Source organism: Drosophila biarmipes, unplaced genomic scaffold (genome assembly GCF_025231255.1).
Source record: "Drosophila biarmipes strain raj3 unplaced genomic scaffold, RU_DBia_V1.1 ptg000004l, whole genome shotgun sequence".
NCBI lineage: Eukaryota > Metazoa > Arthropoda > Insecta > Diptera > Drosophilidae > Drosophila > Drosophila biarmipes.
Genome location: NW_026114526.1, coordinates 680234 through 700578, shown reverse-complemented (window position 1 = coordinate 700578; position 20345 = coordinate 680234). Strand labels below are relative to the sequence as shown.

Here is a 20345-nt window from a genome sequence, read left to right as displayed (position 1 = left end):
ATTTATCATTTAATATTGTTAAAAGCTTCAAAATGGGTCGTGAAACACATTGCATCATAGTAGAGAGGAATCTAATTCTCAAATTAAAGGCAGAAGGCCAATCCATGAGACAAATTGCAAAACTATTAGAATGCTCAAAAAAAAAAAAGTGTTTTCTGCTATCCACTATCAAGCTGAACAGCAGAAACGTGGAAGAAAGCGAGCCACTTCTACAAAATTTGACACGAGCCTTATAAGGAAGTCGAAAAAGGAGCCATTTCTTTCTTCGAAGGATCTTAAAAACTACATGAACACATCCGCAACGAGTCGCACCATTCGCAACAGACTGATTGAGCACGGTTTAAAAGCGCATTCAACAAGGAGAGTTCCTTTTATGAGCAAGAGGCATACAGAAAGGCGACTCTGCTTTGCCAAATCCACCAGACCCGCCAGAACTGGAAAAATGTCCTTTGGTCCGATGAAACAAAAATTGATTTGTTTGGATCTGATGGTAGACCCCATGTAAGACGCCCAAAAAACACAGCATTAAACACGAAGGTGGCAATATAATGCTATGGGGATGTTTCTCTGCGTCAGGTGTTGGTCCACTTTATTGGATTCAAGGCAATATGTGTGCTACAGACTATGTAAACATAATGAAGGAGGTTATGTTACCATATGCCGAAGATGAAATGCCTTTAAAGTGGGAATTTATGCAGGATAATGATCCCAAATACACATCGAAGCTGGCGAAAAAGTGGAGCATTTGTGGGAGGAAGTTCAGAAAGTGTGGTACCCCATTCAGCCAACAATATGCTCCAATTTGGTGGAGTCTATGCCTCGTAGGTGTTCTGCAGTGTTGAAAAACAGTGGTAACGCAACAAAATATTAAAACTAAAAACATTTCAAGGTAAATTTTGCTCATCTAGTCAATTTGGATAAAGATTAGTCATTTCGTTTCTATTTTTATTACCAGGTCAAAAACATAAAATTTAACTTTAGTTAAATTTTTTTTATTGAATTTTTGTTTTCTAGTATGTAAGATAGATGTATATATATTAAAGAAAAATCAAAACTTCCACTCATTACAACGTTCCTTATTAAAAATACGTTTCTATTATTTTTTCCATCACTGTAGAAATGCCACTAAATTTAAAATCACCCAAAATAATAGAGTTTTCGAGAGAGATGGGATGAAACAGATTTTATTTCAGAAAAATGGTAGGTTGGTAGAATGTCCTTGGGTTTAAGAGACCTAAACTCATCATCAGCTCTTTAAATTCAACAACTAAGTTAATTACCTTATCAAATACTGTCATATACAGGGGTGTCACATAAACCGACGATGGATTTGGGGACTGTTAGTTTAAAAAACCAACCCATAAAAACCGTAGAATTTCGAGTGATTTGCTCTTTCATAAAAATTAAATTTCATAAAAATTTTACCAGTGCTGGATACATCCACAAAATTGATTAATTATTGAATTTTATTTGACTTTTTTTGAGAATTTTATAATGAATTTTAAACTTAATTAACGATTTTTGCTAAATTGTATAAATCTTTTTTTTTTTGAAGCGCATATTGTAAAAAATAAAAGAAAAATGGAAGTTTTGAATTACCCTCTGCTGAATTGGTTTATTTACATTTTTAAATTGTCAAGAATTTTAAAATGTAAACTGAACGATTTCTTGCCCTAGAGTACTTGCCAAGACAACAACTTCGAGTTTTTTCAAGACAGGGCTGCCAATTTGGTGCAAAGTCGGTGTCACTTGCAGGAAAAATTTTTTCTTTTTTTTTGAACTGAAGGGAAATTTTAAGAATTTATTTATCACGGGAACTTCTTGTTTTTCTCCTCTGCCTACAGAAAAACTTTATAAGTTTTATTGTATCAACTCACTTTTCTGAAACTCATTCTCAGACGAGCCCTCAATAAATTTAAGAGATTCTAGACATTTTTATTGATTTTGGATAGTTAAAGATTGTTTGGATGGACGAACGATGATAATGACTGTTCAAAATAATAAAATTAATACAAGTCAACACATGTCGCTAAAAATCGATGCATGTCCTTATAAGAAATAATCAATGTTAGTAACACCATGTTAAATTATTAAAGATTTTTGCTAGCTTCAACGACACAAAAAAATAGTTTTTTATTTAAATAATTGTTTTATTATTTCTTTGATTGACTATGTTTTAATGTAGTCCGATTTGTATTAAATTAATTTTAAATTCTTAAAAATACCAAAAATGATACTCCCAATAGTATAAAATAATATGTCAAAAAACACTGAAACTATAATTATTCTCCCACAAGTGTTCCGATCGTTATGATTTTGATCAAAATAAATTCGGAATTCAGAACTAATCCGATCCGGCTTATTCCGGCTTAAATTTTTCCTACCTGCTAAATAAACAAGACGTTTGGAAATGTTTCAGCCCGTTAACTTTAAAACTGAGAGACCACTGTGCGTAGAAATAGATAAACAGACGGACATAGCTATATCGACTCGTGTAGTGTAGTGCTGATCAAGAATAAATATACTTCATAAAGTCAGAAACGTGTCCTTTGCAGAGTTGCAAACTTCTGACTAAATCATGATACCCTCTGCAAGGGTATAAAACGAGACTATCGGGGGTGACACAGAAATCTCATCCAACCAAATTTCCCCCGGAAAGCAAATCTCGGTGCCACAGACGTAATTTTTAAAAATTTCTAAATCTGCCGTAATTTGACAGATGTTTTGATAAAATAAACTAACTAACAAATGCTTGCAAAGAATAAAACTTTTATTAAGACAGCACTAATGAAATCTATGAACTATCCGCATACTACAATTTTATATTTACTTCGGGTTATATGTAAAAATAGGCATTTTATAAACCGTCTTGAAAAAGTTAGCTAAAAAACCGTTTGCAAGCCGTCCAGCCTGACATTTGTACCAATTTGCTCTAACTTTAAAATACCAAATTTCGGAGTAGTTATCAAATTATTTTTAGCTCGGTAGTACTTAAATATAAAACCTATTTCTGGTTAAAGTTATATATTAGAAAAGTTGTATTTATTGAGAAAAAATTACAAAAGATTGGCAGCACTATCGTGAAAAATGTCCGCATGAGCTCTGGAGCAAGAATTCGTGCAGATGTCAATTTGATTTGATTTTAAAATTCTTGACAATTTACAAATGTTAAAAACTCAATTCAGCAGCCGCAATTCTTTTAATTATTATTTTTGTAATTTTGCGTAAAAAGCTTGATTTAGGTTTAAAACTTATTTGAAAATGGTCAAGTCAAAAAAAGTTCGATAACAATTTAATATTCGATATTTAGTGTATGTATCCATCCCTAGTCATTTATCGGCAATTTTTCCGAAAAAGGAATTCGATCGAATTTAAGTGACCAAACCGATCGTCCCCAAATCCGTCGCCGGTTTCTCTGAAATCCTTGTATAAAATAGTATAGTGGCTCTTTTAATACCCAGAAATTTCATAAATTTGTTCAAACGCAATGGGAAATTATGTAGTTTTGTTTATAATAGTCACATTTACGAAAGCATTTTGGAGAAAGTAAAGTAGATACAGTATTAATTATAGATTTAATGGGGGTTAGCTGGCGGGCAGGTCCCACGCAGTAGTCACTAATTGTTATATAATACAGATCGGCTGGCGGGCAGGTCCCACGCAGCAGTCACTAATATCAGTCCCAATTCTTATGGGACGGGTGTTGGATCCAGGGGGGATCACGCGTACTTGGTGTTGGTGATTCTTGAGGAGCCGGCTGGCTACTCCTATCCACTGAAGATTAGGAAGTTTACGTTGGAAGGGTGACTGCCCTTCTTTACCTGCTGGCCTAGAGACTCAGTCAGTATATTTTAATTAAAGATTTAACGGCTAAGTGCCGGAGTTTCATTAATAGGAGCTGGTGCCCTTTATTCATTGAATATCCTATATGAACTGAACTTAAGAATTAACAAAGGCTCATGCATGACCGGATGCCCGTGGCAGACCGCTGACCATGCACATTTTGCAGAAGTCATACGTTCGCTGTCAGCCAATGGGACAAAGCCACGGCCCATATGTTGGCACAATATGTTGGCTCAGCACTTGGGCTCATTAGGGTGGACCTCAAATTGAGGCGAACCATACACGAGTGGTATAAGAAGTGTAATAATAATATAATAATAGTGATTAATATTAATAAAGGGAATATGAATTGGCCTGCTCAGCCCAAGTTGGGAGTTGGTTGTTAACTACTCCCCCCTTTAAATTAGACGCCGTCCTCGGTGACAGCCAATTCGTCGATGGACTTTCGTAATCGGGATGCCTCTCGTTTGCGCCTGCAGTGATGTTGGAGCAGGACCAGGCCGCATAATGTAAAGCTGACGGCAACTCCCGCGGCGAACCACATCTTAGGTGCACCTCCCGCCGACACGTCATCTCTGAGTTCCTGCATCAGACGCAGGTTGTGCTCGTTCATCCGTTGCAGTAATGGCAAACTCAATATGTGATCATGTCCCGTTATGTTGATTAATGGGGAGGCCGCGATCCCTGGGCTCTTTTTCACAGAGAAGCCGAGGTTCAAAAACACGGAGTCATTAACCACCGCCTTCCTTTCGAAAGTAATAAGGTGGGTCCCTATTATGGTTGTTGGGGGACCGTCATCGATGGTGATCCTCGTGAGTTTTTCATTGACGATCATTATTCCGTCGTCCACGATTGTAAGTGGTTCCAGATTACTGGGCCGCGTCCGGCATGTAGCCGCCCCGCCTGCATGTAATTGCCTGGCGCAGGTGTCGTGCGGCGCCTTTTTACAAAATGTGGCCAAGTTGGTGGAGGCGCAGTCGGAAACTGCTAGGACTTCGTCGTCGCATTCCGCCACGCTGTTATCTTCTATTTGTAGAATAGTATGGTAGTGCGCGACCGGGAAGAGCAGGACTTTTTTACAAATACGCTTAACTTTAGGATACTGAACTAAGACATGGATAAAGACATTAGATTGAAAAATTTTAATCTTAGATACAGCCATAAGACTGACTATGGGGACCTCTGTGAGCTGTTCGTCAAAGATAGATTTAAGGTCATTGTGATTAAATATAACCGGATTTATAATGTTGTTCTTGGCAAGTGTGATTGTGAGCATGCAATTTTGTAATTCTGAAATGAGGATTCTATTCCTGGCTAGAAGTGTTTCGAAAAGGTGGCCGGAGTCAACTAACCCGTCCCTTTTTTCCTTGAGGATTTTATTTACTGTATCTGTAAGTTGGTTAATGTGTTTCTGTGTTTCTGTATTGATTACAACCTGCCTATTGTTTGCTTCGATCAGCGCTGCTTCGTTAGTCTTAATTCTATAGAGGTCCTCCGCGTCGGGCGTGCCTGCCACGACCTTAAGTGCAGTGCCCAGGAAATCTAGGCTCCTGGCCATTCTATGGTGCACGGTTAATTCATCCAGAATGTTCTGGGCATGATCGACGTCCACTTCCAATAACTTCCTCATATGCGACTGTGGGAACAGCTCCAGCATTCTGACCGTAGAGTCAATTATGCTGGAGAACTCAGACAAATTTGTCGAGTGCCTAACTAGGCCATATTGTTCCCACACCAGGACATTCCCGTCCAGTACCGGAATATACTTCGCGTGAGAGAAGTCGGTAATTCTCGCATTCGCTATGGACAGCAGTAAGACGAGTATAACGGCAAGCCTGTGGAGATGGTAGTAATGTTGAGTTCTGAATAACATAAGGGCGAGTATGGATGGCGGAGATGTTTATTTTATATTGTCCTTATGGACCACCCTCCCTTTAATGAGAACAGACGTTTTTAGGTCTGCTTCTATGCGCTCTTCCGAGTAGAGCGGCGTCAGCTTATTTCCGAGTCTTTTATTATTGCGCACGAGGACCTTTTCCCCAACTTCAAAGACTCTGTTTTGTCTTGAAGTGTTAATTCTATCGAGGTTGGTTTGTTGCGCCTTGTCGATCTTGGCTCTAATAGCCGAATTAGCCTCGTCGCTGCTGGCATGGATAACTTCTGCTGGCCTACAATCCGTGACTGAGTGCAACGATCTATTATATTCTACTGTAGCCCGCAAAATTAATTCCACAGTGTCGTCAATTTTTTTATCGATTTTGAGGCACCTGGCTATTTCTGCCAAGGTACTGTGGAATCTTTCCACTTGGCCATTGGAGCTACTGTGAAGCGGTGGCGCATTAATGACATCGATGCTGTATTGATTTTTCAGCAAAGACGTAATCGTTTCAGAATTGAAGGAAGCCTCATTGTCACAATAGATGGTTTTAGTTTTGTGGTAGAAATTTACCAATTGGAGTATAGGGGCCCGTACATCAACTATTGCCCTAGAAGATAAGGGCTGTACGATGGCGAACTTAGAGAACTTATCGATGCAAGTTAGGAAGATCTTTTTGTCGGTAGAAAAAATGTCAATATGTAACATCTCCCCTACATATGAAGGAATTGGGGTGCTTCCTAACTCCTGTCGTTTGGGGTGGCGATCGTATTTGGCTTTATTGCAGACCTTGCAATTTGCGACGACTTCGCTGGCCAGCTTTGACATGTTGGGAAAATAGTAGTCGCGAAGAATTTGCTTGGCGTTTTCCTGCGCAGCCCTGTGGGCGCGGTTGTGTTCGGCATTAACAATTTCCAGCTTTTCATTGGTATTTGTAATGTCAGTGACAAAGTTTTTACAATGCCAAAATTTCGTTGCAGGGAACTCCTGCCTCAAGGCATGTTGAACACAAGCTAGTGTCGGAAAGTCGCAGTGGATCGCGTTTACGACGTTGGCGTTGATAATTTCTTTAACAGATTGGACAAGTAGGTTTTTGTTATTAAAGTAAATGACGTGGCGAGTTCTATTGCCAAAAACAATGAAGTCTCGCCGAAGTGGTTGGTTTGCCTCTTCCAAAATAATTTGGTTTCTGAAGCAGTTTAGGGGTTTATCCGTAGTCTCGATGGTGTATGAGAGCGAAAGCTCGCTATGCACCGTGGCAGCGTCGGACTGAGGCTCAGCCTCTAGGTTGTTCAAGTGTTGCCGAGACAGCGCATCGGCTACAAGGTTTTGCTTCCCTGGCGTGTAAAACACCTTCCCGTTGTTTTCGTCTATAAAGGCCTTCCATCGCTTGATTTTAGCGTTGGTGTTTCTGTCAGATACCGCGTAAGTCAGCGGCTGGTGGTCTGTGAAGATCCTAACCTCCTGAGTGCCGTAAAGGTAGTTCTGTAGTTTGCCTATGGCCCAAACTATCGCTAACAATTCTCTTTCGTTGGTAGCGTAATTTAGCTCGCAATCCTTAAGCGTGCGCGATATCATTGTAATGGGCCTCTTGTTCTGGGACAATACCGCGCCTATTCCACTGGCTGAAGCGTCGGTGGTTAGGTCGAATGGTAATTTAAAGTCGGGGTACGTTAGAATGACATCTTCTGATGCCAGGATATTGCGCAGGTGGTCAAACGCATTGCGCTGGGCTTCATCAAACGTAATAGGAACTTTTTTCGACATGTTTTTACTGACTGCTCCGTTTTGCCCTTTGAGAATATGAGTAAGGGGCCTGGCAATGGAGGCAAAATTTTTGACAAAGCTTCTGTAATAACTCGCCAGGCCGAGGAAGGACCTGAGGCTAAAGAGGGTTTTAGGTTCTGGGAATTCTTGTATTGCCCTGACTTTTTCGGGATCTGTTTTTGTTCCCCCTCTAGTAACTATGAAGCCTAAAAATTCTACGCTTTCTTTAAAGAATTTAGTCTTTTCTCGAGCCACCTTCATGTTGGCGTCGAGCAGTCGCTTAAGCACTATATCGATGTGCTTAACATGTTCGGTTTCGTTTTCGGAAAAAACAATAACGTCATCGACGTACACGTAACATATCTTGCCTATTTCTTCCCGCAGTACATCATCGATGGCTCTTTGGAATATGCTACCTGCGTTTTTTAATCCGAAAGGTAGTCGACAAAATTCGTATTTTCCTCCGTTAACTGAGAACGAGGTTTTTTCCCGGTCTTTCTCGGCCAAGTATATCTGATGATACCCTGACTTCAAGTCTAGGGTAGTAAAGTATTTGGCTTTCCCTAAATTCGCTAGAATCATGGGAATGCTTGGCATAGGGTAGCGATCGGCAATTGTTTGCTCGTTTAGTTTCCTAAAGTCGATTACCAAACGTTTCTTCCTGATGCCATTCTCGTCGGTCCCTTTTTTGTCAACTACCCAAGTAGGGCTGTTGTACGGGGATCTGGAAGGCCTGATTATGCCATTGCTCAGCAGTTCCTTGATTTCGCTGTTTACAAAGTCTGCTGCCCCCATGGGGTAGGGGTATAACCTGGAGTAGACGGGTTCGTCACTCTTAGTTCGGATAGTGGCGATGACCGAGGTGTTGAATGTTAGGGCCTCGTTAGAGGTCGAAAACACCTTTATTCTTTTCAGAATAACTTTTTTGAACTCGGCTTTCGCCGAATTTGGTACCACGATGTCGTCGATTTTTGTAAAATTCACGTTATCGCAGTCAAAGAATTTTAGTTTTTCCGTGGAGTTTGCGAATTTTATTACGCCATTGCCTAAGTCCAATGCGACCCCTGCTCGCGTTAGCGAGTCAAAGCCAATTATGGCATCGAACGTGCTTAGCGTATTTAACAAAAAAAATGGGGCGTTTAGCCCAAAAATGCGCATCATGCATTTTTGCTTGACGCTACTGGAGCCGTGAATAGAGCTCACAGTAAAGGGGTTCTCGACCGGCATTACGTTTTTTAGCTCCTTTACGGGCTTAACGTAATTTTTTGCCGCCCCCGTGTCGATAAGTATTTTTAATGTTCTATCAGCCAACTGTCGTTCGATGAACGGCAGTCGGGAGCGCTCCCTAAAAAATGTAGCAGGTCCTTAAGTTCGTCGGAGTCATTACCTTCTTCAATGCTGGCGACTTCCGCTTCAGCTGCGGCGGCGTAATCTGCCTCCTCCTGCTCATGGGACTGGGTTATGTTATTGACGCGCTGGCGTCTTTGCCCCGAATAACGCTGAGATGAATTCTGTCTTTTGTGATTGTTATTATTCTGAGGCTTTCCCCAATTAGTCTCCTGCCTAAACTTTGATGTGGAAGGGTCGACCTCCATAGGCTGTACTTTGTTATGGTCTGTAACTTCGGGGTCCCCGCGCTTCTGCCAGGGGCTGTCCTCCTGGGGCTTGCTTTGGCTTTGCTTCGGAACGAAGTGTGGATTTTTATCCTCTCCTTTCCATTGCTTTCCCTGAAATTTATTGTTACGCCTGTTTCCATCGTGGACAAGGGACTTGTCTTCTATTGCTTTTGCGTAGGAAGCCGCGAATGCACTTCTTTCAATGCTATTTTCGGCCTCCCGCGCTAGCGCAAGCGCAGACGGAAGGTCTTTTGGCTGTGCTGGCAGCACCAGTGCTCTAAGGGGTCTTTTCAGTCCAGCAATAAATGCGTGTAAGGCGTCGCCCCTAACTTCTTTATTCAGGATGGTTGCCGTGTCTGCAGTGTGCGACATAACTATTTTGTTCGTGACGAGCGTGAGTTTCCTCTCGACCTCGTCATAATATGCCATGAGATCGGCATCGCGCTGTTGAACCATCTCTAGATTTTGACGCAGTACGCGTAGGGACGTTTTGTCCGCGTATGTGCAATCCAGCCTAGCCAGAATTGCATCGAAATTTAGCACTGTATTATGGGACGTGAGGAGCGATCGCGCATTACCACAAATTTTGTTTTTGATAATAACCACTGCTTCATAGTGGGCCTCGCTGCCTTTGTATCTCTTGAATACCTCATACGCATCTGATGCGGCCTGCCTCCACGACACGTATTCATCGTGGCTGCCACTAAAGGTTGGGAGCGATTTTACAATATCTAATTTGACATCGCACTTTATGGCGGGGTCCGGTGTTACCCTTTCATAAACTTCTACTTGGGGTGCCTGCACAGTTAACGAGCTGACCTGATTTCTAACTGATTCAATTTCTGCCCGCCAGCGCTGCTCCTGTGCGGTTAGCGCGGCGTTGACAGCATTTGTAATGAGGGCCTGTATCATTTCTGGGTTCATTTCTGAGTCTGGTTGTGTCGTTGTGGGGCAAAATCCGATTTCTTCACTGTCGTCGCTCTCTACTTCTTGTTTAACTTCCCTATATTCCCAACTCATCGGCCGCAAATGGGGCTGAGTGAGTTAATCGGCAGTAATAAAGGCGACGATGGACAATTATTTAGGGGAGTAACTGCGCGGTGGGTGAAGCACAACGAATTTGAAGAGAAACTATAATAAAAAACCCGCTGAATTTATATATCTCAAGAAAAATTCCGGTTGGAAAATGGCTGGGTCGAAACAACAGGCTTAGTAATCACACAGGTACACTGGACACAAAATTTCTGTTTTTTTTTTTTTTAAAATAAACGCATGCAAATCGAGTATAATCATAGAATAATCAAGGGAATAGGGGAGGGGAAAATTTTCCACGCGTAATAACCACTTAAAATTGCAAACAAATATATATTTCATATAACTGCTTTGTGTATTTTTAAATTTAAATTTTTAAATTTAAATTGCTAGCTCTGGCACAAGTTTGTAAGTAAATATGGAGAATTTGTGTAGGCACTTATCTGTCACAATATTTCGTATTGACCTGGGTGACCTATCTTCGTCGCACAGTCACTTACATTTTGTTTTCCTCAGGGTGAGATTCGAAGAGTAGTTGGGCGCCAATTATAGATTTAATGGGGGTTAGCTGGCGGGCAGGTCCCACGCAGTAGTCACTAATTGTTATATAATACAGATCGGCTGGCGGGCAGGTCCCACGCAGCAGTCACTAATATCAGTCCCAATTCTTATGGGACGGGTGTTGGATCCAGGGGGGATCACGCGTACTTGGTGTTGGTGATTCTTGAGGAGCCGGCTGGCTACTCCTATCCACTGAAGATTAGGAAGTTTACGTTGGAAGGGTGACTGCCCTTCTTTACCTGCTGGCCTAGAGACTCAGTCAGTATATTTTAATTAAAGATTTAACGGCTAAGTGCCGGAGTTTCATTAATAGGAGCTGGTGCTCTTTATTCATAGAATATCCTATATGAACTGAACTTAAGAATTAACAAAGGCTCATGCATGACCGGATGCCCGTGGCAGACCGCTGACCATGCACATTTTGCAGAAGTCATACGTTCGCTGTCAGCCAATGGGACAAAGCCACGGCCCATATGTTGGCACAATATGTTGGCTCAGCACTTGGGCTCATTAGGGTGGACCTCAAATTGAGGCGAACCATACACGAGTGGTATAAGAAGTGTAATAATAATATAATAATAGTGATTAATATTAATAAAGGGAATATGAATTGGCCTGCTCAGCCCAAGTTGGGAGTTGGTTGTTAACTTATTAACGCAGGGGGGCATATTGGTAATTCCAATGTTTGATTACATTGGTTTTCTCGGAAAACCAGTCACTCAATTCTAGATACCGTTACTCCAGACGGATCTAATGCAAACACAAGATCTTACTTAATGTGTTTATTACTGTGTTTATACGATGCCGAATTCACGCTATCATTTCACGCTTTCAGCCGTGTGTGTATAAACGCAATTGAATTCGGCAACACACGAAAGTTGACTATGATTTCAGCCTGAAAGCGTGAATTTGTGGTGCGCAACCAACTTAACGCTATGCCGACCAGGTGGCAACGCTGTGCATAAAAGTGAAAATTAAAACGTAAATTCCGAAAACAAAGGGAATAACTAAGGAAAAATCAATGGAATCGAAAAGATCTTTTTGGTCAGCATCCGAAATTACGGAGCTGCTTGGCCTGGTGAAGAGGGCAAGCTCGATAGCAAAACGAAACGCATCTGATCTACAAGGGCCTCGCAGAGTCGAACATGAACAAGACCGGAGAAAAAAAACGTATTTTGATGTGATGTGCGCAGTTATGCAGTCAGTGGGACTGCAAGTAAGACGTGCGCCCACTTCGACAAGCCTAAGGACATGTGTGGCACTCGCCCTGTGTCTCAGGCTGTAGGGGTGGACAGAGGGATTTGTGGCCATCGACGGCTTCGATGACCTAGCCAATGAGGTGTTCAACGAAGCAGAGGAGACAGAGGAAACCTATGCAGCTGAACTCCTGGTGGAGACATCCATGCCTAAGAGCCGCCAAATTTCTAGTAAGCATATTAATTCTCATTAAAGGTAACACGATGGTAATGTTTAATGATTTCACTTAGTTTTCAGACAAAGCAAACGTCGTGCAGATGATTCAGAACATGTCAGACGACAACAAGGAGGCCTTGGACAGGCTGGAGGGGCAGAACCAAGAGTTTCTGGAGGCCCAACGCGAAATAGATGCCACCTTTGTGCAGAGCATGCGCGAGGTTCTGGCGAAGGATCGGGCCGAGGCCCAGAGATTCATAACTAATAGTGCATATTTCATTTATTTTGAACTGATTCTCAAAGGAAAGTTAGAAACAATGTATACCTTACGGTGTACCTTAAGATGGGATGGATCGCATTCTGGAGATTCCAATATTTGGTTGCACTGCCAGTCTGGTGGTTGGTGGCTGGTGGTCTCCCTTCTCATTTCCACGAAGTTATGAAGTGTAGCGCAAGAACGCAACATACGGAACAAATTTGTAGTTGACATTCGTAAGTTCTCAAAAAAACAATTTTAATTTTTTGGCTCTTGCATTAGTGCCCAAAAAGCATAGCTTCTTGGCCTGCTCTTAAATTTTCACAGTCTAGGTGTCCTCAGGCTGAGAGTCGCTGCTAAAGCCGCGTAAGTCTGCATCAGCTTCCTGTGAATTCTGGCTACCAAAAACCGCCTTGCTTTTAATAAAGCCATCGACCTTTTGTGCCTCCACTCAGTAACTTTGGAAATTAATTTTGCGGTTCTTATTGCCGATTGTAAGTGAAGAATTTTAGTTTATCCATAGCGTTGTTTGGTTTGTTTACATTTTGTAAACACTTTTACAGACCAGACTAAAATATCAAATTTTACACGTCTGGTATTTCTACTGAAAGCAAATGACGAAATGATATGTGTCTTATAAACAGGGGTTATTTCTATATCGCGCTTTTAAGAAATCGTGATTCCTATCGTATAAACATAGTTATTGTCTATTTAGTGAATTACGTCAAAAGCTCTCTTGCTGTAATTGTAATTATTTTATATACAGTAATGGAAAAAATATTAGAAACGAATATAACTATTTCACTTTAAGGTTTTTTTTTAAGTTCTACCTTTAGGAATATTTATGAAACCCATTGGGTTGGTAACATTGATAACGGTACTTAATCACAATATCCTTTTTGAACGCTTTTCATTTGCAAATTTTCTTATTTATGGAAATTTGTCAGAAGACCTCGTGTTTGGGTTGGAAAAAATAATAGAAACGCGGTTGTATTTTGTCGCAATCTGTGGTTATTCTTCGTTTAAATTCAAATAAAAGCTATTGTTTTCAGTATTTTTATTACAAGGAGTGTTATTATAGCAATTTTTTGTTTAATTTATCATTTAATATTGTTAAAAGCTTCAAAATGGGTCGTGAAACACATTGCATCATAGTAGAGAGGAATCTAATTCTCAAATTAAAGGCAGAAGGCCAATCCATGAGACAAATTGCAAAACTATTAGAATGCTCAAAAAAAAAAAGTGTTTTCTGCTATCCACTATCAAGCTGAACAGCAGAAACGTGGAAGAAAGCGAGCCACTTCTACAAAATTTGACACGAGCCTTATAAGGAAGTCGAAAAAGGAGCCATTTCTTTCTTCGAAGGATCTTAAAAACTACATGAACACATCCGCAACGAGTCGCACCATTCGCAACAGACTGATTGAGCACGGTTTAAAAGCGCATTCAACAAGGAGAGTTCCTTTTATGAGCAAGAGGCATACAGAAAGGCGACTCTGCTTTGCCAAAACCACCAGACCCGCCAGAACTGGAAAAATGTCCTTTGGTCCGATGAAACAAAAATTGATTTGTTTGGATCTGATGGTAGACCCCATGTAAGACGCCCAAAAAACACAGCATTCGATCCCAAATACACCATAAAGACTATTAAACACGAAGGTGGCAATATAATGCTATGGGGATGTTTCTCTGCGTCAGGTGTTGGTCCACTTTATTGGATTCAAGGCAATATGTGTGCTACAGACTATGTAAACATAATGAAGGAGGTTATGTTACCATATGCCGAAGATGAAATGCCTTTAAAGTGGGAATTTATGCAGGATAATGATCCCAAATACACATCGAAGCTGGCGAAAAAGTGGAGCATTTGTGGGAGGAAGTTCAGAAAGTGTGGTACCCCATTCAGCCAACAATATGCTCCAATTTGGTGGAGTCTATGCCTCGTAGGTGTTCTGCAGTGTTGAAAAACAGTGGTAACGCAACAAAATATTAAAACTAAAAACATTTCAAGGTAAATTTTGCTCATCTAGTCAATTTGGATAAAGATTAGTCATTTCGTTTCTATTTTTATTACCAGGTCAAAAACATAAAATTTAACTTTAGTTAAATTTTTTTTATTGAATTTTTGTTTTCTAGTATGTAAGATAGATGTATATATATTAAAGAAAAATCAAAACTTCCACTCATTACAACGTTCCTTATTAAAAATACGTTTCTATTATTTTTTCCATCACTGTAGAAATGCCACTAAATTTAAAATCACCCAAAATAATAGAGTTTTCGAGAGAGATGGGATGAAACAGATTTTATTTCAGAAAAATGGTAGGTTGGTAGAATGTCCTTGGGTTTAAGAGACCTAAACTCATCATCAGCTCTTTAAATTCAACAACTAAGTTAATTACCTTATCAAATACTGTCATATACAGGGGTGTCACATAAACCGACGATGGATTTGGGGACTGTTAGTTTAAAAAACCAACCCATAAAAACCGTAGAATTTCGAGTGATTTGCTCTTTCATAAAAATTAAATTTCATAAAAATTTTACCAGTGCTGGATACATCCACAAAATTGATTAATTATTGAATTTTATTTGACTTTTTTTGAGAATTTTATAATGAATTTTAAACTTAATTAACGATTTTTGCTAAATTGTATAAATCTTTTTTTTTTTGAAGCGCATATTGTAAAAAATAAAAGAAAAATGGAAGTTTTGAATTACCCTCTGCTGAATTGGTTTATTTACATTTTTAAATTGTCAAGAATTTTAAAATGTAAACTGAACGATTTCTTGCCCTAGAGTACTTGCCAAGACAACAACTTCGAGTTTTTTCAAGACAGGGCTGCCAATTTGGTGCAAAGTCGGCATGTTTTTAAAATTTTTCTCGATAACTACAATTGTGTATGTGTAATCGATAAGAACTCATTGCACTCATCCCTAATCGTCTATTTCGCTAAGACTTTGCCACCAGCGGTTGTGTCGCTCGTATTGCTGAATATAGTATATGTATATTATAGTCTTCCCTTCAGTTCCAAAATAAAAGTTTCCCGTGGAAAACCTCCCGGAATTCCGAGGGGACATGTCTGGCGCACGGGGGAATTCCCCGGAACGCCCCATAGGAAAATTGAATACAGGAAATTGTTTCGAAGTGCCCCAGGATTTCCCCTGTTTCTTATACTCATTTTTCCAGGGACTTTTCCGTGCAATGAACACGTCCCAGGGAAATCCTATCGGAAAATTTTCGATTTTTCCAGGCACGTCCCAGGGAAATCCCGTCGGAAATTCACGAGTTTTTCTGGCACTTTTCCGTGCACGCGAAACGTCCCAGGGAAACCCCGTCGGAAATTCGCGGTTTTTCCATGCATTTTCCCGTGCAAGTGACACAACCCGGGAAAATCCCGTCGGAAATTCGCAATTTTTCCAAGGATTTTTCTATGCAAGGGACAGGTTCCAGGGAAATACCGTCGAAAATTATTAAAACTTTTGAATTTAGAATAAATACATATTAAGTAACCTTTCACTATATTTGATTTAAATTGTAGAATTTAAATTTTCTGTAGAAGTACAATTATTGTTGAGAACTTTGCTAAGGGAATGTGCTTAAAAAAATGTGTTTTACTTGTATACTTGTATATTTACCTTTTCAAACTGAGGGATTTCATCACTATGCAGCAGGTCTTCTTCTTCTTTTGGTTTCTTATTTAACATAACGGAGAGACGCAAAAAAAGAGCACCGGCCTAAGATTGCTCTCTGAGAGCCGAGGGCAGGAAGATTATAAGACACTGTCTCTTGAGGGTAATATCCGAAGATCTCCCCCTTTCTTTTTTGCCGAAATGCTTTCGTCGGAAGTTTTCTACGCTGCTCAGAATTCTCTGCTGACGTCAACAGCATCATTCAGTTTTAGGCAGACAAAAAAAACAACTTTTTGCGCTCGGACATGTCCCGGCGAGGAGCCTGCAGAACTGAAGGGTTACTACTCGATCCCTTGTGACACAGACGAAAAAAGACTCCACAAAAACTTTCGAAAAAAATAAAACAGAAAAGTTGTATGACACAAATGTGTTAAAAAAAAAATTGAAATTAATCCTTTTCAAGTTCTACATGCAGCAGAACAAAAATCGTCGCACAAATTTGACAATAGATCAGAAGTCCCATAAATGGCATTACCCAGATCGGAAAGTCCCGCAGATATCAGCACTAGTTACAACTCCAAGGAGAGGACGAGGTCGCCCCAGAATGCGGCAAATAACTATTGAATAGTGTGCTCTACAGGATGTCCTTGGAGAAAACATCGCATTTCACAGTGAGCGGAGCTATCCAAAAGATGCAAAAGAGTCACTCTCTTGCCCTGTTTGTGAGGAAAGGAGGGCAGCTATGTTTCAAAAATACCAAGCTTTGGACAAGTACGAGACTTCGACTCTGGTAGATCGACCTACTAACTCGGAATCATCAAGACGAAGTGGGCTCTGCGAACAGAACGACACGCTCATGGTCAAATCGAAAGTCAAAAGGCAAGACTGGTCGCCAAGGGATTTGCACAGGCACCCGGTTGACCACCTACGGTTAACCGTTTCTTTGACAGATATATATTAAAGTCGTCCGATTTTTATTAGATTTAATTGGAAATTCTTAAAAATACAAAAAAAGTATATTCCCAATTATTTTATAATATGTCACAACACACCAATATAGCTATATTATATAATCTTTCGACTTTTATAAAATTAAATTTAAAATTCATACCTAATGAAAAAATGTGCTTTCCAAGCGTAGGAAGTTATATGATAAAAAACACCAAAGATATAATTTTTCTTATAATTTTTCACCAATTTTTTCCCAATTATTTTATAATATGTCAAAAAACACCTATATTGCTAAATGATATAGTCTTTCGACTTTGATAAAATTAAATTTAAAATTCAAAACTTTTATTAGATTTAGTTCCAAATTCTTAAAAATACAAGAAAAGAATATTCCCAATTATTTTATAATATGTCAAAAAACACCTATTAGCTATATGGTGAAGTCTTTCGACTTTGATAAAATTAAATTTGAAATTCATAACTAATGAAAAAAATGTGTCTTCCAAGCGAAGGAAGTTATATGATAAAAAACACCAAAGATATCATTTTTCTTATAATTTTTCACCAATTTTCGACTGTTCATATGGAAGCTATGTTATAAACTCGTCCGATTTTTATCAACTTTATTTTGAAATTCAAAACTAATTAAAAAATGTTATTTCCACGCTTAGGAGGTTATATGTTAAAACCAGAAAAGATATGATTAAAAAAAAAAAATTTCGGTCGCTCCTATGGGAGCTATAAGATAAAGTGTTCCGATCCGGTTGGTTCCGACTTTTATACTACCTGCAATAGAAAGGAGACTTTTGAAAAAGTTTAAGCCCGATAGATGAGAGACTAGTTAGCGTAAAACCGATGGACAGACGGAAGGAAGGAGAGACGGACAAACGGACGGACAGACGGACATGGCTAGATCGACTCGTGTAGTGATGCTGATCAAGAATATATATAGAACTTGCAGGCATCTTAGATATGAAGGACATGGGATTGCTAAGTATTGCCTTAAAATTGAGTGCGAACAGAACCTTGAGAAGCATGAAATCAAAATGCACCAGCAGTGTTATGGTCATCAAACGGTTTGGCATGAAAAACTCCAATACAGTGTCACCACCATTGGCCGCAAATGAGAAATCATTATTGATCAGCAGCAAAAAGGGTCCTCCGATATTTCAAGGCAAGTCAGAGAAGTGGACTCTCATTCAAGAAGTCAGCCAAAAATCTTTTTGGCTATGCGGATGCCGCTTGAGGATCAAACATCGACGACAGACGATCAGTCACAGGCTTTGCATTTATGTTAGCAAACAAAGCAGTAAGCTAGGAGTCCAAGAAGCAGCGCACAGGGGCCGAGTACATGGCTATATCCGATGCTGCGAAGGAAGCCGTGCATCTACAGTCGTTTCTAAAGAAACTTAAGTACGCAGGACGTTGTCGTGATCTTTAACGATAATCAAGGCGAAGGTGACAAAGCATGAGATTACATGCCTACTGAAAAGGTGCGTGTCGATGTATTGACAAAAGGTTTATCTACATCAAAATACAACGAATGTATATTTGGTTTGGGTATGACAACTGTGTAAAATATGAAAATTGTTTAACACAAATTTTAGGGAAAGTGTTAGAATATACCAAATTTAAGTATATATCTTTAAGAACTCAATGTATCTTCTATTTCGCTAAGACTTTTCCACCTGCGGTTGTGTCTTGCGTATTGCTGAATAAAGTATATGTAAATTAATATTTTAGGTAAGCAGCCCGATGGCGAAACAGTTCCTGCACGAGCCGGAGCTGAAGGGGCACCAGTAAGTTCCTTGCTGGACGTAGAGCGAGAGGGCACCGGCAGGGTGCTAGCTGGATGTAGGGCGAGGGGGCACCGGCAGGGTGCTTGCTGGATGTAGAGCGAGACGACACCGGTAGGGTGCTCGCTGTGTAGTTATAGTCCAAATAGTTAGGAGCTGGTCACTGGCAACTATAACCGCTGAAGTGCTAAGTGTAAGGTAGCCACTGCTTAGCTCTCTTCCAAGTGGTTGGGGGGTTGCTGCTGGGCAACTATGGGCGCTTATGAGTCAACTGAAGATTACGGTGAGGGGATACCTGGCCCCCTATGCCCCTGACCTTAAGCTCAGTGGACGAATGTAAATACGTTTTAACGGCGATAGCCGAAGTAAAGTTTATGTGCAGCGTGATCTTTATTCGAAGTATAAAACAGAACTGGACTTTGGGCTAACAAAAATTGGATAAATAGATGCCACGCAAAGATGCTGTGTTTGCTGGCTATGCATGGGCATCCGGCCAGACGCTGTGTCAGCAGTTCGGCAGGAGCGAGCTGTCGAACAATCGGTCATTGCCGTCACTCGGTTAACATAGCTAACTACTCCCCCCTCAAGAATGAGGCCGCACTCGGCCGACCCTAGCCTGGCAATCATCTCTTTTAGCTGGGCCGTAATTCTTCTGGCCTGGGTGAATCGCCGGTAGGTTAGTCAGATGTAGATCAGCGCGCAGCATATAGCACATGCAATACGCATTATCGGATGTAAGCGACAGACGCTGACCTCTTCTCCGAATCTTTTGATGTGTTCCAAATTACGTTCACTCAACCAATGAAAGTATGGAAGACTAAGGATGTTTCGTTCCATAGTGACGTTCAGAGAGAGCGAGCTGGCTACTCCCGAAGCCCTTTTCTGGGCTGTGTCATGGTTAACAAATCGGGTTCCGTTGACTGTAGCACTCTCAATGAAGGTGGTTAGGTAGGTACCCTGTACGTGGACGTAGATCCCGTTGTCCACACTTACACGAGCCGGGCGATCATTTACAATGACAATTCCATCGTTAACGTAAGTGACGGGATGTAAGTCACTTTGCTGAATTACGCAGTGCGCAGTGCCTTCAGCGTGGAGTTCCTGGATGATCTTATTAGTGCCAGTTGGCAAAATGTAGCCCTTGGTGTTATGGAGCGACACAGGAAAAACGGTTATTTGGTTGCAGGCTGAATTAATTTTAGGAAATTTAATAACAAAACGTAAGATGTTAATGGATTGTAAAATTTTGACGGACGCTACGGACAAAACATTTTTGATGGCGGTCTCAGTGGGCTCTTCCCACACATTTTCTTGGACATTAATTTTCGCAAGAGCGACTGCAAGCATTAAATTCTGCAGCTCCATTGCCATCATTCTCTTACGAGTTAGTAACATCTCGTATATATGTCCCGTATCAACTTGGGACTCTTTAGCCGACCTCAGAAGTTGATTGACAGTAGTGGATATTCTATTGATTTTGTCTTGGACAATACCCAAGTCCAATTGCCTATTGCCTATTTAATTGCCTATTCGTTGAATTTAATTGTTTCAAAATCCTCGGGTTCTGGCGTTCGCGCCACTACCTTTAAGGCTGTACCTAG

At 40.5% G+C, this 20345-nt stretch overlaps 2 protein-coding genes across 14 annotated transcripts in view; one reads left to right on the top strand and one right to left on the bottom strand.

Annotated features, from left to right (window-relative positions):
* Nucleotides 1-20345, bottom strand: part of LOC108027594 (sarcoplasmic calcium-binding protein, alpha chain) — a 169918-nt gene that overhangs the window by 78750 nt on the left and 70823 nt on the right. The window lies entirely within an intron of this gene.
* On the top strand, nt 11399-12851 carry LOC122818760 (uncharacterized). The gene is made up of 2 exons (XM_044093859.2): nt 11399-12122; nt 12183-12851. Exons 1-2 carry the CDS (start codon nt 12030-12032, stop codon nt 12549-12551), a joined length of 462 nt encoding a protein of 153 aa, XP_043949794.1. The 5' UTR covers nt 11399-12029; the 3' UTR covers nt 12552-12851.

Coding starts and splice junctions, on each gene's coding strand:
- LOC122818760 (XM_044093859.2), top strand. CDS start 12,030: ATGAGGTGTTCAACGAAGCAGAGGAGACAGAGGAAACCTATGCAGCTG. Junction 12,123..12,182: donor TAAGAGCCGCCAAATTTCTA/GTAAGCATATTA, acceptor GATTTCACTTAG/TTTTCAGACAAAGCAAACGT.